This window comes from Takifugu rubripes, chromosome 10 (assembly GCF_901000725.2).
Source record: "Takifugu rubripes chromosome 10, fTakRub1.2, whole genome shotgun sequence".
NCBI classification, from domain to species: Eukaryota; Metazoa; Chordata; class Actinopteri; order Tetraodontiformes; family Tetraodontidae; genus Takifugu; species Takifugu rubripes.
In genome coordinates, this window is record NC_042294.1 from 1141453 (window position 1) to 1160753 (window position 19301).

Here is a 19301-nt window from a genome sequence, read left to right on the forward strand (position 1 = left end):
TGTGTTGATTTAAAATGAGTTAGACTGTACTGTTTATGAACTTCATAAATGCATCATTATCGCAGGATTAGTTTGACGCTTATAAAAAGTAGTTGATACTCACATATGGACATATGGACATAAAAAAGCAGCTATATAAATTGTTGCCTTGCAACTGGCCACTCCATCAAATCAACAGTTTTGAACTATACTGAAGCCCCTCAATATCTGTCACAAGTGAGAAAATGCTCACTAGACTAATAACACATGAAAATGTGATAGCCAGTGACAGATTAGAGGTACAGTCAGTTCAAAATAATAACATTTGGCAGGATTAAAGCTACGGAGACTACCGAAGGTGAAATAAAATGATGGAAAATACAAATCAAGATGTTGATTGTATAAAATATATAGTATGCATTGTGTTTTACACACACGCAATGCGGTAAATTATGCACAGACAACCAACCAGACACAATAGACTTTAATCTATGCCAAAAGAGGCTACACACACACACAGCCACACACACACGTGCATGAGCACACGCACAAACACACACACACACACACGACAGACAAACAGAGTAATTAGTCTTTGATTTCCCCCGGCAGTGTTCTGGTACCAGGGGGCAGCTGCTGGAACCCTACTTTAGCTTTGGCTAATTTCACTCACGGCTTGATCTCCACCCAGCGCAGGTGCCCATTTGGCACCCGACAGCCGTTGCCATGGCAATAAGAACTTTAGAGGCCAAGAAAATGCCAATTGTCCAAGGAGTTCCGCCATAGGAGCCAAAGATGTGGTCCTCAATATAAATAGGCTGCATTAGCAGGTAAGTTCACTTTATTTATTTATTTTTTTGCTTGTTTGTTTCTGATAATGCATCTGTTTGTACTTATCAGGTCCTTCTGAAGATAAATGACACATGTCAGGTGTTAAGTTGGTATTCTTTCATAATAAACGCAATGTCCTCAGACTGCAACAGAGGAGAGAATAACGGCGCTGTTAATGACGCTTGGGCGCCCCTTAGTGGCTAAAACGCGCAATTGCAGTCTCTCTTCCAGCACAGAGATCTGCACTGTGCTCATACATGTATCATTTAACCTAATTCGGTGTGAGACAAAATATTTCGCATGAGACAAAATATTTACTTCTACAAATACAAAGTGATTCACATGATGTCCAAAGATACACCGTGCAAAATATTCCGCTGACCTTTGTCTGGTGTTACGAGAGTTTTGCAGTTTTAATTTGAACAGAATGAAACCTCCCAGTTTCAATAGATGTGTCAGAGACATGGAGCATATAAAAACGCAGCAGCTCCCAAGTTATTATAGGCTCATCATGTTCATATTTTTGAACAGCCCAGTTTAGGTGCAATAACCATTTGAGTTTAATCTAATTAACCACTCTATTCTCTTTTATGAACTCATTTCAGCAGAACCAAATGTAAATGTCTTTCTTACTGGAGGCCATCTTGTCACTTGAAATCTTCCTAACTGCCACATTACCATCTGGTGAGAGAAGGAAGGGTTTGAATCACACTCATTTCCACTCACAGCCCTCAGTGATGGTTCAGCACGATAAAAAGAGATTTTTAAACGCTGACCTGAAACTCTACTGCATGTTTAACAACCTGGTTAGGATATTTTGTGCTCCTGAAGATGCCTACACCAATGTCCAAAGGGTAAAATTACAATAATTTGACAAAGATTTTTGACTCCCCTGACATGAGGGTGATAAATCCAAGTGACCTTATTTCAAATGAGCTGTATTAAAACATTAGGTCTTTTCTTTTTATTTCTTATCTTTATTTACCATCTCTTCAGAAAAGTTTAAAAATACACTTACAGTAGATGTTTGTGTCGCTTCGCCACCTACAGCACTGGAATGATATGACTTGTGGGTTGTTCTTTGCTTAGCAAAACCAGAAATACCAATAATTAAAAATTCAGAAAATATCTTACAAGCATTTTATTTGACTAAACGCGGGCATCTTTATGTTTTTGCTGTTTGTTTTTTTCCCACCCATCAATGATGTGCATTTAATTTAAAAGCATAATTCGAGTTATGGAACCAAAGTGTGTTGCAATGACGGGCTATGACCTGCAACACTGTGACTGATCTCACTCCATAACACACACATACACCCCCCCCCCCCCCCCCCCCCACACACACACACAGACACACACACACACGCATGCAGCTGTGTGCTCCCACAGATACACTGAAACTTGTGCGCTGACAGTTTCCCAGGAAAATTCCATCCTTTAAAATCCACCATTCAGAACAGACAAAGGTGTAGAAACACCTTTACACTCTGAGCAAAGTTGTTACTATTAATGATCTAAAACCAGATCCATCCAGCAAAAAAGGCAGAGTAATAATAGATAAGTCTATTTATTCCTCCGAGCAGCTCGTGGAATCGTGGAGTGTGTGCAGCTCGTGGAATCATCTGTAGTCAGACAGGGGACGTGAACAGTTTTCTGTTTGTCCAGATTTTGCACCCTGAGGAAGAACCAGGGACCTCGTGGCGCAACGGTAGCGCATCTGACTCCAGATCAGAAGGCTGCGTGTTCAAATCACGTCGGGGTCATCAGCTTTAGCCCATCAGAGTTTTAGAAAAGCAAAACAAAAGGAGAAAATTGAGGCATTTAATTTGCCTGCTCATGAATCAAATCAATCTTTTACAATCAAAATTGTTTCAAGGCGCTTTCCAGAATCCCAGGGCCTAGCCCCAGACAAGCAACAGTGGCAAGGAAAAACTCCCCTTTAACAGGAAGAAACCTTGAGCAGGACCAGGCTCATGTAGGGGGACACTCCTGCTGATGGCCGGCTGGGTAGAGAGAGAGGAGAGGTAGAGGATAGAATGGGTAGAGCGAGAGGAGAGGTAGAGGATAGAATGGGTAGAGAGAGAGGAGAGGAGAGGAGAGGAGAGGAGAGGAGAGGAGAGGAGAGGAGAGGAGAGGAGAGGAGAGGAGAGGAGAGGAGAGGAGAGGAGAGGAGAGGAGAGGAGAGGAGAGGAGAGGAGAGGAGAGGAGACCATGACCCAGTAGGGTGACAGAGGCCTGTCAGGTGATCATGTTTCCGGACCCCGGCAGCCTCGGCCTATAACAGCACAGCTAAGATGTTAACCTAATGATTAGACGACCCCCTAAGTATGATAATTTGTCTGTCTATGATAGTAACTGGGACTACAGAATTAGTAACAATAAGCTAAGCACATGACAATGAAACTATGATACATTTATTATATTTCATACAGTTTCTACAATTATATGATGACAGTTATGAGAATAAAGGATTTGCCATTTCCATCAGCACTCCAGTGTTTATATAATGACGCTGATCTCACACAGGATATCTGAAATGAATGAAACCGACATCCTTTTCTGAAGAGTAGAGGGGAAAAACATAAAGTCATGGTAACCACAAGATGAGAATGCAGGGGTTAATGGTGTTTATAGAAGAGTGAAATGCAGTTGAGACAATCACTGAGGTAAAGTGGAAAAACTGGATTTGCCTCTGATCACACACACACCGATAGTATCAGCACACACTGGCAACGCATGGAGCAACTGAAAGAGCTTTCAGTTGATTCCTTCCCCTGGCATTTATTACTGCTTTAATAACATGAGAGGAAAAGAGAGAAACATATAAACCCATTGTTGATGAGATGGGCTCAAACTGGATTTCGGTAAGCAACCACGTCAACCAACAGGGGGCGCACAACACAAGAATAATGGAAAAGATACACACGTGCCAGTCTTTTAGTTTGCTGACAGAATTCTTTATCGTTCTTTCTTTTATGTTTTTTCCTATTTCTTTTTTAAACGAGTCACAGACAGCAAGAAAAAAATCATGCCGGTGGAAAACAGCTGCATTCTTCCCTGACCCCTCCTGATGCATCACCATTGCACCCACCCTGAGTACATACACACACCTGAGCTTATTGTCTAGCATACACACTATTTTGATTCATACATTCAAAACCCCACAGAAACAAACACATTAAAACATTCAACATCTGTAAACTTTAATCCAAACCAGTAAGAAGACACAAGAACACATCATCTCAGAAAACGCTTAACGGACGCGATTCTCACTCACTATTACTCCCTTGTGCCTCCAAAGTGATGACATCATCAGGTTAATCATACCTGTATCACCAACTCTGCCTGTGTGTGTGTACGCGTGTGTGTGTGTGTGGGTGTGTGTGTGTGTGGGAGTTGCTCATTACCTGGCCCCACGCTCAGGCCAAGCCCAGTGACTCAGCTGGAGCCAACACTGTTCCCATGTGGGGGGTGCTGTGGGATTTGTGGATAATCATCTCCAGTTGCTCGTATGGGTGCAGTGAACATTATATCTCAACCTGTGTGTCTACTAACACACTTGAAAGAGGAAAGAGCCCTAAACACAACCCAGACGGTTTACTGTCCTGTAATGTTGGAGTTTAATTGTGCCCACGTGTTTACGGCTGTTTCAGAAGAGGCAGAAGCAGAGCTGAAAACAGGAAATTACCCCTCAGCACACAAAGCAAATAAAATGCCATCCCACACACTCTCACTCATGCTGCACTCACCCTGTCTTTGTCATCCACGACGTCGCACAGCATGTCATCCACGTCCAAAATGCCTCCATCGCCATGCTCCAGCCTGTGGACCTGGACCCAGTAGTTGGGGTCCTGAAAGAAGAGGAAGAATTAGCAGAGTTGATAGGAGACCTATTAAAAAGTTACGGTTATATCACTATATCACAGCATGTTAGCACCATCAGGACGGAGGAATTGGCAGCTGGTGTCTCCTTGGGAGTCAGCTGATCTCATCACCACGTGGTGTGACTCTGGCCTGCAATTATGGATTGACATGATAATGATGAGGGTTCTAAAATATTTTAATCCCCCACTGGATGTCTGGCCAGATCCACACATGGTTTAAATTTCAACCCTTAAGTGCTTAAAAAGTAGAAACATTCTTCCAACCTCCCCCTTTCAGGTCGAAAAACCATAATTAGATCCAGCTAGAGAATATCATGACAAATTCAGGTAACACAGAGAAGAGCACTGAAGGGAAAAATGACCTTTATGTTATTTAAAGGCTCCCATACACCAGGAAGATGTGTCAAAGAAATTAATAGAGGCGTTAGCACAATATCCATATGATTTGTGGTTTGATGAGTTTCAGCTTTGTGATTTAAATTTGGTCACTAAGTGGCGGTATTGCATATTTACATAATTCTACACATTTGTTATATTTTCATTATTTTGTGTGCAATTTGAAACCATAAAATCCTATCAGAATATTCTAAGTACTCATGATTTCACAATGACCCATATTTCTGAACAAGGGTTGCAAAACTATGTACAATAAAAAAAAGAAAAAAAATAGCAGCATTAAGATTTCATATTGCACACACATCCGGATATTCATGGGGTTGTGAATCCATGTTGGAAAACACAGTATATAATACAACTATTTAAAGTGTGATGTAAAAAATTAAGAGCATGGAAACATGGCAAACCTGGAGTTTGGGTGTTTAATATTTAGCAATAAATCAATTAAATTAATCAGATCAGCTACTCCCCTGTTTTATTAGACAAACAACAAAATATAACAACAAAAACAGTCTTAAATTAAGTTTAGGGAAATTGATTTTTCATATTCTCAATAGTGCAAGCAGCACAGGACTGATGGCAGGAATGCTAGCAAATATGCTAAACAGGGATATTGACCTTGTGTCATAAATGTCAAACATAACAGGAATTGTGTCTTCCATTTTGCTAAAATGCAAGGGAAAAAAAGTGTATATGTGTCTGAAACGTTAACACCCAAAGCATTCTCACCCCTGGGTGACCCCATAAATGCAGCCTAATTCCTTCACTGCAGTGATTTATCTTCTAATGCCTTTACAGGGATGAATCTGAATTCCTGCTTTTGACATGCCAGCCATGTAAGGCTCTGACATCAGTCCTTCCGTCTTCTCAAGGAGCATGTCTGAGATTAAGTTTTGCAGCTGTCCTCTATCTCAATCGTAGTTTCTTCCCATAATCCATCTGAGGAACAAGTCAGGATGAGGACCATGCCAAGAAGACCCTGTTAGCAACTGAAGATTAGCATTTTTCCCTCCCGTTTAGCATTTATGACAGACACAGAACCAGTGTGCTTGTCTTTTTTACTTTGGATTGTTTGCCCTGACTTTTTGGGTCGTACCAGATAAACTTTCCATTCTGACATTAGAGAAACAGTTATTTCCCTCTCTTTGGAACAGGTTCCTCGCTCAACCACAGTGGAGCAAAGCAGCGCATGAAGATAATTAACTGCTGCACGGCTCTGGAAAAAAACATGGAAGAAAAGGAAAAAAGTGACTGAGAAGTTCTTTCCTAACCCATTTATTAGTTTCATAACCGTCCGAGGTGGAATCACCATGAGTTACCAACATGTAAAATAATGTCACATCCTAGCGGAGACACAGGTCAGACTCAAAGTGACAAATGTTATTAAAGTCTCACAAGGCACAGGGGGACATTATATTTCAACAACAGATTTAACCTGTGCATCAGAGGAACAAAACCATCCACATGTTCTCCAGCAGAGGTTCATCAGAAAATAAAGTGGTTATTCTTCCCAGACCTCATTAACAGCCATCATGTGGTTATTAAACCAGAGACAATGGCCAAGCAGCCACAATCTCACTAAGACCAGAACAAAAAAAGAGGAGCAAAATTATCAGGAAACCATCAGTATGGGAACAAATCCTCTGACAGTCTAATTTTACCAGTATGGAGTGATCAATAGAATGCCTAGGATCTATAGGAAATAGTCTCTTTACATCAGGAGCACACAAACTGAAAGATCCCACAATCCCACAAGTTTCGAATCAGCAGAGACTGGTGTGTATGTCTCATTGTTCTGCATGCCTGCTGCTGCTGCAGAGGAGTTGGAGGCTGACTGTTTCATAACCCTGATGTGGATGTGCAGCCTGTCTCTGCAGAACACGCTGAGTTATGATGGTAACAGTCAGATCTGCTGGGATTCCAGCCTCCCAAGGAATTCTCTCATCCACTAATTATGATGCGATGATTGCCACATTGTGCTTGGAATGACTTTGTTTTTATTCTGTGCTCGTGTTCTTCACAGCGCAGCAGAAAACTTGCACACACTTCGCACACGTGCGGCACAAGTGTTCAGGAAACCCGATGTACTCGTCGTAAAAACTAATATGACTCAACTCTGTCTCGTTGTTGTGTGTGATTGTCAAAGAGACCCACATAAACCTGACACGAAGCTTAAACAACTTCATGAGTCATTACAGGAAATACAGCCACATGCTGCAAATGCTCCAGGAATCTGTGAACAAGCGTGGCTACGGTTGAATTAGTCACGTTTCTGGAGCGTCACTTCTTGCCAAATGGTTGTTCCTTAAGTGACACACGAGGAACAGACGCTTCCGAATGTAAACTTGTGTGCAGGCCCAGCATAAGCCCTGCTGCACTGACACTTCTGCAGCTTGGTGTTCAGCCCAGCGGGAACTATCAGGTATGTTGGGTGTGTCTCTAAGGCCGATCAACCCAGTGGCCTGCTTAGTTATTCTGGGCTGCATTCATTCACTCTTATTTTGGATGAGGGACACTGACATTCCAGCATCTCGGTCTCGTCAGGTAGGTGCTTATCTGAGCTGCTGAAGGAGGTGAGGTGAAACAGAGGGGTGCTTGTTCCATCTGCCGCACACGCTGATGCCACCCAGGCCAAGACAATGTGACTCTTCAGTGCATTTTTCTGTGTGTTTGTACTTAAGAGGGTTACATGTCAGAGACCACACAAAGGCCGGTGCCCTGGAGGGTGTGACAAAGTGTGTGAGCAGCAGAGACTGGTGTGTATGTGTCCTAGCAGGTGTCCCAGCTCACACATGGGTCTCATTGCCTTTTTGTTACAGGACCTCGTGGCGCAATGGTAGCGCGTCTGACTCCAGATCAGAAGGTTGCGTGTTCAAATCACGTCGAGGTCAATGAATTTTGCAAAAAACTAACCTAAATGGAGAAAATCCTCTCGTTTGAGTCTATCAGTTCTGCCTCACAGAAGTGGTTTAGCTCTTCTTTGTATAAATTCCTGCTGTGATGCCTCACAAAGGTTCACCGAGTTGATCTATTCAAATCCAAGACGTTTCACCTGACAGAGGGAGATTATGAAGAAACAATGTGTTCTTTGTGCTCGTGCACATTTAATAATCTGCAAATCTATGTCTGTCAAACACTGTATATACATGCTGATGAAAAATGATGAAAATAAAATAAATGTACAGGATTAACAGTAAATAAACAGGTCAAACTGTCATCATTAACAAGAAATTTCACTGAACTTTACAGTTTAAATCTAACAGAAAATAAGATTATTGATGAAGAAAAATACAAACCAGCATCTTCAGAGCTCAAAATTTAAATTCCCTCAACAAAGCACATGCCAACATTATTCTGTGACCTCTGACCTCAAGGGGTCTGACCTTTAAGCCTCCAGGTCAACCCAACTAAAACTTGTAACTGGACTACAATCACAACTGTGATTTATGGCTAATAAGCAAGTCACAAACACCTTCCACCTGTCACACACACATACACGCACACACACACACACACACACACACATCTGCAAAAGTTTTAGCTGTTGCTATCAGAGGAAGGTAAAACAAAGAAGATCCTGCTGCTAACAATAGATGTACTGCCTCTTATTTTATAACACAGCTCAAGGTGAGAAGAATGAATCCATATGTGTGTAATAATCTGAGGCGTTGTGCGTGGATGTGCGCGCGTGTGTGTGTGTTTGTTGGGGGGATGTGGACAGACAGTGGAAGAGGATGAACTGAAGCTTTATGCTGGTAATCCTCTGAGTCAGTCACCTCAAGGCCCGCATTAATGATGCCCGGACTGACCACAGAGTACAACAGTGAAAGAAACATGACACCTCTCCACACACTGCGCTGCACACACACACGCGTGCGTACGTACACACAGACACACACACACACACACACAGCACATTAGAGAAATATACAAAATTAAATGGCATGAAATAGAAAATAATAGAACACATCCTGCTGCCTCCTACCAGTGTACAGTAGCAAAACAGGAAGCTGCAGGACAGAATTCCCACCCTCATGGGTAAATGACTAATCACAAGCACCCTTTAGTTGCAATAACTGTTGATTAACACTGTGTTTTTTGCATCCAAGATCCTATTAAGGTCTGAACCCAGAACAATCTAGTTTTAAAGTGATTTAAATAAGAGGCCACTAAACTCATTGAAATCTCACATTAAAAGGGTGCTTTATTGATGTAATTTAAGAGTTCAAAATTATTTCAGTTTAAAATAGATCAAATTCATACAACTTTGAATTAATCATTCTCTAAAATGTGGAAATGAACTCTTTTGCAAAGTCATTTGCAAAAACATTTGCAAAGTCACACATTTATAAAGGAATTTGGTCCTGCACAATTCCGGCTCATTTGAAAACATTCCCGCTGCATTAAGAAGTAAACATTATAATTCACAGTTGAATACATGTGATGGGCTACATGGCCCTTCAATTCAGCTACACCTCAGCTTCCCCCTTAGCTACCCCCTACCCTGTGTGTGTGTGTGTGTGTGCGTGTGTGTGTGCGTGTGTGTGTGTGTGTGTGTGTGTGTGTGTGTGTGTGTGTGTGTGTGTGTGTCTCACATCGTCCCATGGCTCAGCGGGACCACGAACCACTGGTGTGATGAAGGTTCCGCCAACAGATTTAAGCAGACATTATCACAGGAGGAACTCCCTCAATAGTTTCGTAATGAAACACCAGCAAGCCAATTAAAGCCTGAACCTTCAGACAGGACGTAACAGTCATGAACACGGCATGACACCGTGCACCAGCACTTTGTTATACTTAGCACGTTGTTATAATGAATGTATTTCCATGTATTTCTCTCCTCCATGTATTTCTCTCCTCCACCTGTATTTCTCTCCTCCACCTGTCCTCCCCCTTCTCCTCTCTCTCTCCCCAGCAGCAGGATGGTCCCCCTACATGGGCCTGGTCCCGATCAAGGTCTTCAAAGACAAGGTCTTCCTGTTAAAGGGGAGTTTTTCCTTGCCACTGTTGCTTGTTGGGGGTCAGGCCCTGAGATTCTGTAAAGCGCCTAGAAACAATTTTGATTGTAACAGCCACTATATAAATAAATAAAGATTGATTGTTTGATTGATTGACACAGTGGATTGATTGACTGACAAAGCGGCGGATTTCTGTCTATGGTAGGTTTCAGCTAGTCCATGCAATCGAAATGTAACTTCCAAAACCTATAAGGTAAAATGGTTCTTTCAATCTTTGAAAAAAGAAAACAATTAACTGTCACCTCACACAATGTGCATCAGCTTAGCCAGCATTTAGCACGCTGGCTAGCCGCCAAAAGACTTAATAGCCATGTTCATTAGCGGTCTGTCTGTAGCACTTTGAGAGGCAGCATGTTTGAGTAGCTAGCAGGCACACGTGCATGCAGCACACACAGTGCCAACTCACATCAAAATATAGTAGCATGGAACATGAAACTGCAGCAGCTGTAATTGTGAGTATTTCTGCCTCAAAGCTGAAACTTCAACATGTCAGCTTTGATTTTTTTTTCAGAATTTCAGGTTCAATTTTAACATATAAGAATTCAATATAGCAACACGTGCCCTTATTCTGTCCTGACTAGGCTAACAGGAAGTATTCGTCAGGTTGGCTTTGACCTTTGACCTCGCAGTGGAAGCCAACGCTAAAAGCAAAACTGTCTCCTTGCTCATGAAGAGTGAAATGCTTATCAGAAATCCATCAACAGGAACAGAGAGCGGGGGGGGGTCGGTGTCATGTTACCTGAGGAGCACTTAAGCATAAGACTGGTGGCCAACACGACTAGCCCATCTGCTCACTCTGGGACTGAGGAGATTTGAAGATAGGAACTGTTGTCATCACACCAAGCGTAATGATTTTTATCATCTACAGCCCAAGAGAACCTTTAAAGGAAGTCTCAGCAACATCACCTTTAGCAACATGACATTCATGTGACAAACATACGCATTACAAACAACCAGTAGATGCATGAATAATTTCCAAAAGATGATAAACAAACATAGAGATTATGAAGCAAAAGGCATAATAAAGGTAAATTGTGATGATGGAGTAACCCTGAATCGCATCCCCTTTGCATATCCAACCACTTTATCACTTATTCCATGATTCCTGTTAGTGTGTAGCCCTGGGGGCGGGGGGACAGGGGGGCTTCTCTGGGAGTCATCTGACTTTTTGATCAACAAAAGCACGGCTTTCTGTGCAAAACAATAAAAGCAGTCTCAGATTTCCAAGCGTCAAATCAGAATATCAGTGAGGCGTCTGAGGAACCAAAACACAGTCAGGATAAACGTTGCTGGGGAGTGTGTATGGCAAGGACAAGCACCAGCCTCCCCTTTTATAGCAGCCGTCAGCAAATTTGGCCTCACGTCTGTTTATTATTTCATAAGCACAGAGGTTATGCTTGCCAGATGGGACCTTAAAACGGGCCAAGAGAAACAGAGAGGGGAGTGAGAATTTCCCAGAGCAGACAACAAGGCCGAGCTGAAGGTGTTGCCACGCATACGGCGCTGTCAGAAGCTGCAGATGTGGACTAAACGGGGGTCACGGAGTGTGCTCCAGGGTTTACGTTTGTGTATGTGGACGTGGTGCCTGCAGTCTAAATGTGGAGCAAACAACATTTCGAGTGATCACAGTGTAATGCAACAGTGGAGGAGCAGACTGCAGTAAGCCACAGGAAGCACAAAGGGGTTAAGTTTGGACAAGAAGGTCTGGGAATGTCAAACTCTAATTTAGTTTGACTGCTATATAGTTACCAAAGCCACTATTTGTCTGTACACTGAAATTTAGATGGCAAAAGAATCTTTTAGCGTGACCTTTTAATCAGCTCACTATATCCCAAACGCACCGGCAGATTCATTAAGAGAGTAAGAGCGAAACAATTGCCTGATGCAAATGTACTTTCTGCTTTCTCAAAATAGCACAATTGTTCTAGACACACCCTTTTTACATCTTGATCTTATGCCCAGAATGCACACTTTAAATCATCAAACCGAGGCCCAAAGCCTGATACTCCATGAGCAAGAAGGAACGGCATGCAAAACCTTGGGCATCCAAAAGGAGAAGAGCAGGACGGGGAGAAAATGCAGCAAAAACTAGCAATCAGCTAAATCCAGGAAAGCGGTACGCTGAAAATACACAGTCGAGCATTTGTTTTGCATGTTTTCTATTGAAGACGTAGATCATGTGCATTTTACATTTACATTAGTTAACAATGACTGTAGCAAAGATAGTAAAGCAACATGTAACACTGCAGTGTGATTGGTCCAGAACTGAGAGATTATTCATTTCATACCTTCATGATGATTGAAACTGCTGCAGGTCAATACCGTTTTCTTTGGGTTTTTGTTTTTCCTCATGTACAAATGAAAACAATCTAAATCTGAGTAATGGCTTCACTGCAGAAAGACATCGAACAATCAAGGAGAATGAGGTGCATTGATCTGATTTCTCATAATTACATAACTGCTGATAAAGCATATCACGTTAAACTGTTGATATGATCACTTAAATAATCTGATAACTCCTAACTAACACAGGATAATAATCAAATGTTGATAGATTATACAGGCCCAGTGATGAGGCTGGGTAAAAAGCATCTGACAAACTTCTTACAAAAGGGTAAATAATTAGAACATGAAGAGAAAGTACTGTAGATCTTTAGCCAACCTTCGCAAAAAGCCAATGACCCTGACGTGATTTGAACACGCAACCTTCTGATCTGGAGTCAGACGCGCTACCATTGCGCCACAAGGTCAGCTACGTTTGCTAAAATTTTATTTGAAATGGAACATGTCAACAGGTACTGAAGCATATTCTGACAGGCACGGGGGGCACAAGTCAGCGTAAGTGCGGCAAAACCTTTTCTTCAATTACAAATGAACACGTTACGTCTAGGAGGCACACAACAATGGGCTGTTTAAAGGGCTGTGCAGAACCTAGACCTGCCCAACCTGTTAAGCCAGAAAAGACGAGAGACACATTTACCAGTGAGCATACAGTGGTTTCTGGTATCTCGCTGATAGTGGAATTGGCCTCACAGTTTGGGAAATGATCACTCACCCCTCACAGGAAACTGGTCTCACAGGAAAAGGCTGTTCATCTGTGAATGTGCTACATAATTGGAAAATGTAGATGGAGATGTCATGTGCTCAAGGGAAGGAAGACAGGGAAGGAGGAAGAGACAGAGGAGTGAAGTTCAGACTAAAAGGACAAATGAGTTTAATCAGACCAAAGAGATAACAGGAAGTGATGATGCAACAGAGTGGTCATATCCACATTTCTGCAGAACTGCACATAATTAATATCAAACTGGATGGTGGGAGTGTGAAGGGTGCTTGGAGTATTCAGAGGAGCACATTTAATCTCACTCATATCACACTTTGAAAAATGGTTTTCAGCACATGGATGTGGAATCTGTCCCACTCAATAAGCCTCTTCAGCTCAATACGGTCTTAGTTACCAGGGCTTCAAACTTTAATGGATATATGGAAGGTCATAGCTGGAGAACGTTAGAAGACATTACATCTGTTACAGAAGTAAAAACACTCTACCTTAGTTTGCAAGTTCATTGTAATTATCAAGCCAAAAAAATGGTTAATTAGTCTGGCAGAACCACAAAACAACTCCACATGTGGTCCGCACTACTACCGGTATATTGCATTACATATACTTGGTGAAGAGTAATTTTGTGTTAATGCTTTTATTTGAATTATCCAGTTGGAGTCGCTGTCTTTGACTCGGTTTCATTTTCATTCATCCCTATTAAGATTAAAAGATCAAAGGGGCTTTGGCATTTCATTTTAGGTCAGGGGTTGGCAACCCGCGGCTCTGGAGGCGCATGCGGCTCTTTGGCGCCGCCCTAGTGGCTCCCTGGAGCTTTTTCAAAAATATGAAAATGGAAATTGTTTTAATATAATTTCTGTAGGAGGAAAAACGTGACAAACATTCTTAAAGTTTTCCAATGCTGTATAAATATGTATAATAAATATTTAATTTCAACATCTCATTATAATGGAAGTTAAACTTAAACCGTCATCATACAGCAGAGCGGCCACGTGGTGCGTCATTCTCTCCAGGATGCGCTGCAGGGAAAATAAACATTTCATCATGAATGCTCATTATGTATTTGTAGCCTACTTATCATTTGGAAAGTAGGCTAATACAGCTAATATATGTTATATGTTAATATATAAGGTTGCCTTTATTATAAGCCCTATATAAGGCTTTTAAATTTTTGCGGCTCCAGACAGATTTGTTTCTTGTTTTTTTGGTCCAATATGGCTCTTCCAACATTTTGGGTTGCCGACCCCTGTCTTAGGTGAAAGGAGCTTTAATTCAAAGCAACATAGTATATTACAACTATGTTACATTTTAATGACAAGATCTCCATGCTACTGGTTTTGTCATTTCTAATATGTCTCATAGTCGAGGATTCAAAAATGTAAAGATGATCATCTTCTTCCTGCAGGGATGCTCACCCCAATTCTTGAGATAACGTAACTGACGAATTGTTTCATTTGTTGGTTCCTTTTTTATTTAGTTTTACAAAAAAAAAAAAACAGCATTCAGCCTGTGTACCACAATCATCATAATAACAGAACCAATGCAAGTGCTGGTTCAACAGACTTGTCCTCGGTGCTTGGTGGTCAGGAACATTGGGAACCAGCTTTATAATCTTGTAGTTTGACATTGTTTTGGTGGCTGGCTCTTGTTAAACAGTCAGCACCAGCTCAGGGAAACAGCCCCCATAGAGGTGCACTGTCACCTCTAGTCCCATCACTGCTGGTTAGTGTGGGAAAGAGCAATATGAGCAAGATTAAATGTGCTCCTCTGAATACTTCAAACACCCCTCACACTTCCTCCATCACCAGCCAGTTTGATATTAATCATCAACACTTGTGCAGAAAAGCAGATGTGACCACACTGTTGCAATATCACATCCATCTCTTTGATATGACAAAACTCATCTCTCCTTTCTCACTCCTCTGTCTCCTCCTTTCCCATCTTCCTCCCATGAGTGAATGATGACAGCTCTCTTTAGACTACAATTTCAAATAATGTCCTAAGTTTGCAGTCAGACAGCCCCTGTGAGGTGTTAGTGATCATTTCCCAGACCTTGCATTTTTTTAAAAAGGCCTCCACTTGCTATGCATACATTAAGGGGTACATTTGAATTTTTCATGAATCAGGAGGTTTGCTGCAGTCCTGAATAAACGTAAAGCAATGATGCACATATAAAATCTTGCGCTGAGCTCCATCATGGCTCATTTTGCAAACAAACTGGCCTGAAAGTGCACCGTGACACAGCAAGTCATCAACAAAGCAGATGTTTTAACAACCACAGACGTGTATTCCTTCTGTATGATGTGATCTTGACAGCTGACAGCACATATGGCCGCCCGTCTGCTTTCTGCTGCACCCCTTTCAGCTTGGCGATAAAAGCACCTTCCAAAGCCAGTGGAAAGGCCTGACTCACACCCACGATGTGCAGCCGGCTCGTGCGAGTCTGCCGACATGCATGCGTTTGCACACTTGAACTAAAACAGACTTTCTACATTAATGTCAGAGATTCTTCAGGCTTAGCAGAAAAAGAGAAATCAAAGCCAAAATTCCCTGCTGAGTCTGTGAGAACACTTGAAAATCCCTTGGAGTCACTCTTGATTGCCTTAAACCTTCCCAGCACCTGCCCGAAGCAGACGTTCAGTCTCAGAGGGTTTGAGTGTTAAATATTTGGTGGTGAAGCAAAGAAATAATGTGCACGCACAGGTCTCATTATCCCTCTATGAGTGAGAGATGGAAAATATTGAGTTTAAAGAGTTTGCAATGACGACAATGTCATGCCACCATCTTTCTCTCTGTCTTTTAGTGGTGCAAAGTCCCAGTCTCATCTCATCACCATCACAGCCTTTCTGTCATCAATATTTAAATGCATATGTTCTTTATGTTGTATAAAATGAGTGTGTGAGTACGAGGGAATAGAGGACAGAAGGCAATTGATAGAAGAGTACAAGGAGGTAGAGGAGGGAGATGAAGAGGGGAAACAAGCTGGAGGAGGGCCATTGAGAGAATGTACCTGCAGGCTGTGCTGCAAAGTTCATGTTAATGAGATCAGTGAGAGAATTACACAATTCAGCCAGAGCAGAGGTTTCTCACACACACTTTGATCAAAGGTAATTTCTGGATGTGTTCCTGCTTGAAAAGGTTGTTTTGTTTTTTTCCTTTTTAAAAAAGCCCCGCCATATTTCTTTCCATCAATCCACAACTTATAAATGATGTTGGTGTCACTCACTCAAACTGATGCAGCAGAGAGTGAAACAACACCAACTACATTAGCCGAGTTAAGCAAGTCGGAAAGTTGCGGCAACTCGTCATCGCGGTGAGCCGGTAATGCAGTTTAATACCTATCTGACTGCCTGAAATCCCAAAGCTGCTCCATCACCCTGTCAGACGCACACTTTCACTGAGGCCGCCTCATCAAACGCAAAGGGAGAATCGCTACTCTCGCTTAAGGACCACCAGAGCTACAGGTGAGCTGAGGGAAAGCTCTTAATCTTGAGTTGCATCTCCACGCAGGATCGCCACAGAACAGGTTCGACGGCTGTGTTTGAGAGGATATAGACGTGCAAATAAGTAGTAGTGTGAGGCCGAACCAGACGCCCAGAACAGATGGGAACCAGCTGAGCATGCGTGTGTTTCTGTTGATGTCTGCAGCACAGAAAACCTCAAAATTGGAGAAAATTTGTGATCCGGAGCAAAGACATTCTTTCAATGACCTAAAAGATTTGGATAAACGCGGATTTTTGAGTGTAAATGCGGTCAAACATGTAGAAAACAATTTTTACTGGGTTCTGGCTAGTAATGAAGTATTATGGAGCAGTTCTAATTTGTACCTGGTCATGAATGGAACAGGCAGGTTAGAATCTGTCTTTGGAATCCCTTGCGGTGCTATGTCATTTCTAAAGACAAGGGCTGTTGGAACACCTATTGGGTTGACAGACAGAAACCGGCTCAACTTGAATATTCACCTCTAAAGCTAACAAGCTAGCAAGGAAAGTACGCAAACACACACTCTGTCTCTGCGGCATGACAGAAATATAACCCAGGGCAGCAACACACACTAATCGGTGAGGAAATTGCAGTCTCACAGTTTCATATAGAACCATATGTTACTTACACAGACTTGCTTGGAATAAGCAAATGGATGCATTAGTGCAAACAGAAGCTCTGAGGTACACCAAAGACCGGACCCCCTTCCCAGCAAGGGTTGAAAACAAATGTAACCTACAGCATGTTTTTAACAAACTCAATTAAAGCCTCTGCTGCAGACATCAGTTTTAGAGGAGCAACAGACAAACAAGCATGCAGGGCAATCAATCATCCATTCATCTCTAAATGTTCACATTCAAATGCTTGAGCTGTCTTTTCTGACAACAGTTGCTGTTCAGGTGCCTTTTTATCACTTGTGGTTTGAGAACACCTGGGCAATCCACACTACATCTGCAGCCAGTTCTAGCAACTATTTTTGGGATAAAGTTCCCCACCCAACCCTGGAATGTCTTGATATTCTCCAGGTAGAACTGGTGAAGAGGAAAGTCTGGGTTTCCCTACAGAAACTGTTGACCCCATGAACCAGAACAGGAAACAAAAGAGCAATGTGTTCACCTGAAAATATGTTCTGTGGTGTCAGTCTCCTTTAGAACTATTTTTTTCCTCAAAACAAATAGAGAAAATAATTAAAATGTGAATTACAAGGTCAGTTACCTGGAAATATATGATAAGTTGACATAAAGGAGAAATTGAATATGTAATATGCCAATGCTCTCTGAATTATCCTGGCTCCAGACTGGACTAGTTCTCATGTCGTTTTGCTGCAAGTGGATTTCCTTAGCCTGCACCCAATGACCCCATTTCATGGTCCAAACCACAACATGTTCTGTGACCAGAATTAATGTCTGGGCTCAAAATTACTTTGCAGAGATAAATCACTGCGGCCACATATTCATCCAGGCTAATAGTTTAGCTCAGAGTGATAGTTGTTGGTGTATTTGTGTCAACGGCCCTACTAAATATTGGCCGTTGATAAGAATTATGATCAATCTCAGCTGTGGGTAAGCATGGTTGAAGTGTAGCGAGGGTGAGAATTCAGTATGTAATCACCCTTACCCTTAATTACCCTTCTTTGGTTGAATTATATTCTCTGAATTTATGACCAGAATTCAATATAATAATACTATAACTCACAAATGCTGGAGCATTGCTGTGCATTTTTGGTTCTGTTTAGACCCAAAAATGATGAAAATTGTCCCCACAATTTCAACACTGTATATTGTTTCCAGCAGAGATGGTATGTTCTAGTCCTCTCTGAGGCAATACCTTTCCATATATCCAAATATGTAACCAGCTACACTCAGAAGTTCCAATCCTACACAGATTAGCATAAACCCTACACAGATTAGTATAAAGTGAGCTTCTTGTTTGCCATTGCCTGAGTCAGGATCATTCACATTTGAGATGGGCCTCAGACCCCAACTGTGCTGAAATCAATGTGATGCAGATGGATGCAGGATCCTGTGACGGAAAACAGACCAGGTCATCAAATAGACAGCTTTTGGCTGTAATCACGGACTGGTCCTCACTGAGAAACTACAAGAGAAAATGAACAGTAAGGCTACAACCACGCAGGAATAAACAGGAGGAACAGCATCAAAGATGTGAACATGTAGACTAAGATGAGGAGAAATTCCACCTTAAATCCGAACAATCTGTCAGGCTCATTCACATTTGTCTGGGGAAGCATGTTGGATATTTTAATCTCTGGAGCACAGATCTGTCAAAACAATTTTTCCTGTTACATTTAAAAACGTAACACCAGACAAACTCCAATTTAGGACAGTGGCAAATATTTTCTATCGCTGTTCACACACCCATGATTTATTCAAAAATGAATCAGTCCAAACGGCTGCAGCATCACAGAGTTCCACCAACTCCTGAACCATTCAAACATCCAGACTTTATCCTTCTCCCCTCATGTTGAGGACACGTTTCCATTTGACAGAGCAGACTGGAGGTTTGAAAGAAATACACATGGGGGAGTCAAAAAACAGACACCTGCTGCATATATTGCTATGTGACATCTGCTGAAGGCTGCATTTTCATTCAATTAGGTGATTATTTGAGAATTCAGGCAGAGGAAATTAA

General features: G+C 41.9%; 1 protein-coding gene and 3 non-coding genes across 8 annotated transcripts in view; 2 read left to right on the forward strand and 2 right to left on the reverse strand.

The window, feature by feature from the left end:
• The window catches only part of pard3aa (par-3 family cell polarity regulator alpha, a), a 240686-nt gene that overhangs the window by 213555 nt on the left and 7830 nt on the right, over positions 1–19301 (reverse strand). For all 5 annotated transcript variants that reach the window (XM_029843172.1, XM_029843175.1, XM_029843171.1 and 2 more), the window contains exon 2: positions 4560–4661. In XM_029843172.1, the coding sequence (XP_029699032.1) occupies positions 4560–4661 (102 nt within the window). The remainder of the gene's footprint in view (positions 1–4559; positions 4662–19301) is intronic.
• Positions 2502–2573, forward strand: trnaw-cca (transfer RNA tryptophan (anticodon CCA)). The gene has a single exon. It is a non-coding gene; the product is annotated as a tRNA-Trp (tRNA).
• On the forward strand, positions 7910–7981 carry trnaw-cca (transfer RNA tryptophan (anticodon CCA)). Its single transcript has one exon. It is a non-coding gene; the product is annotated as a tRNA-Trp (tRNA).
• Positions 12787–12858, reverse strand: trnaw-cca (transfer RNA tryptophan (anticodon CCA)). Its single transcript has one exon. It is a non-coding gene; the product is annotated as a tRNA-Trp (tRNA).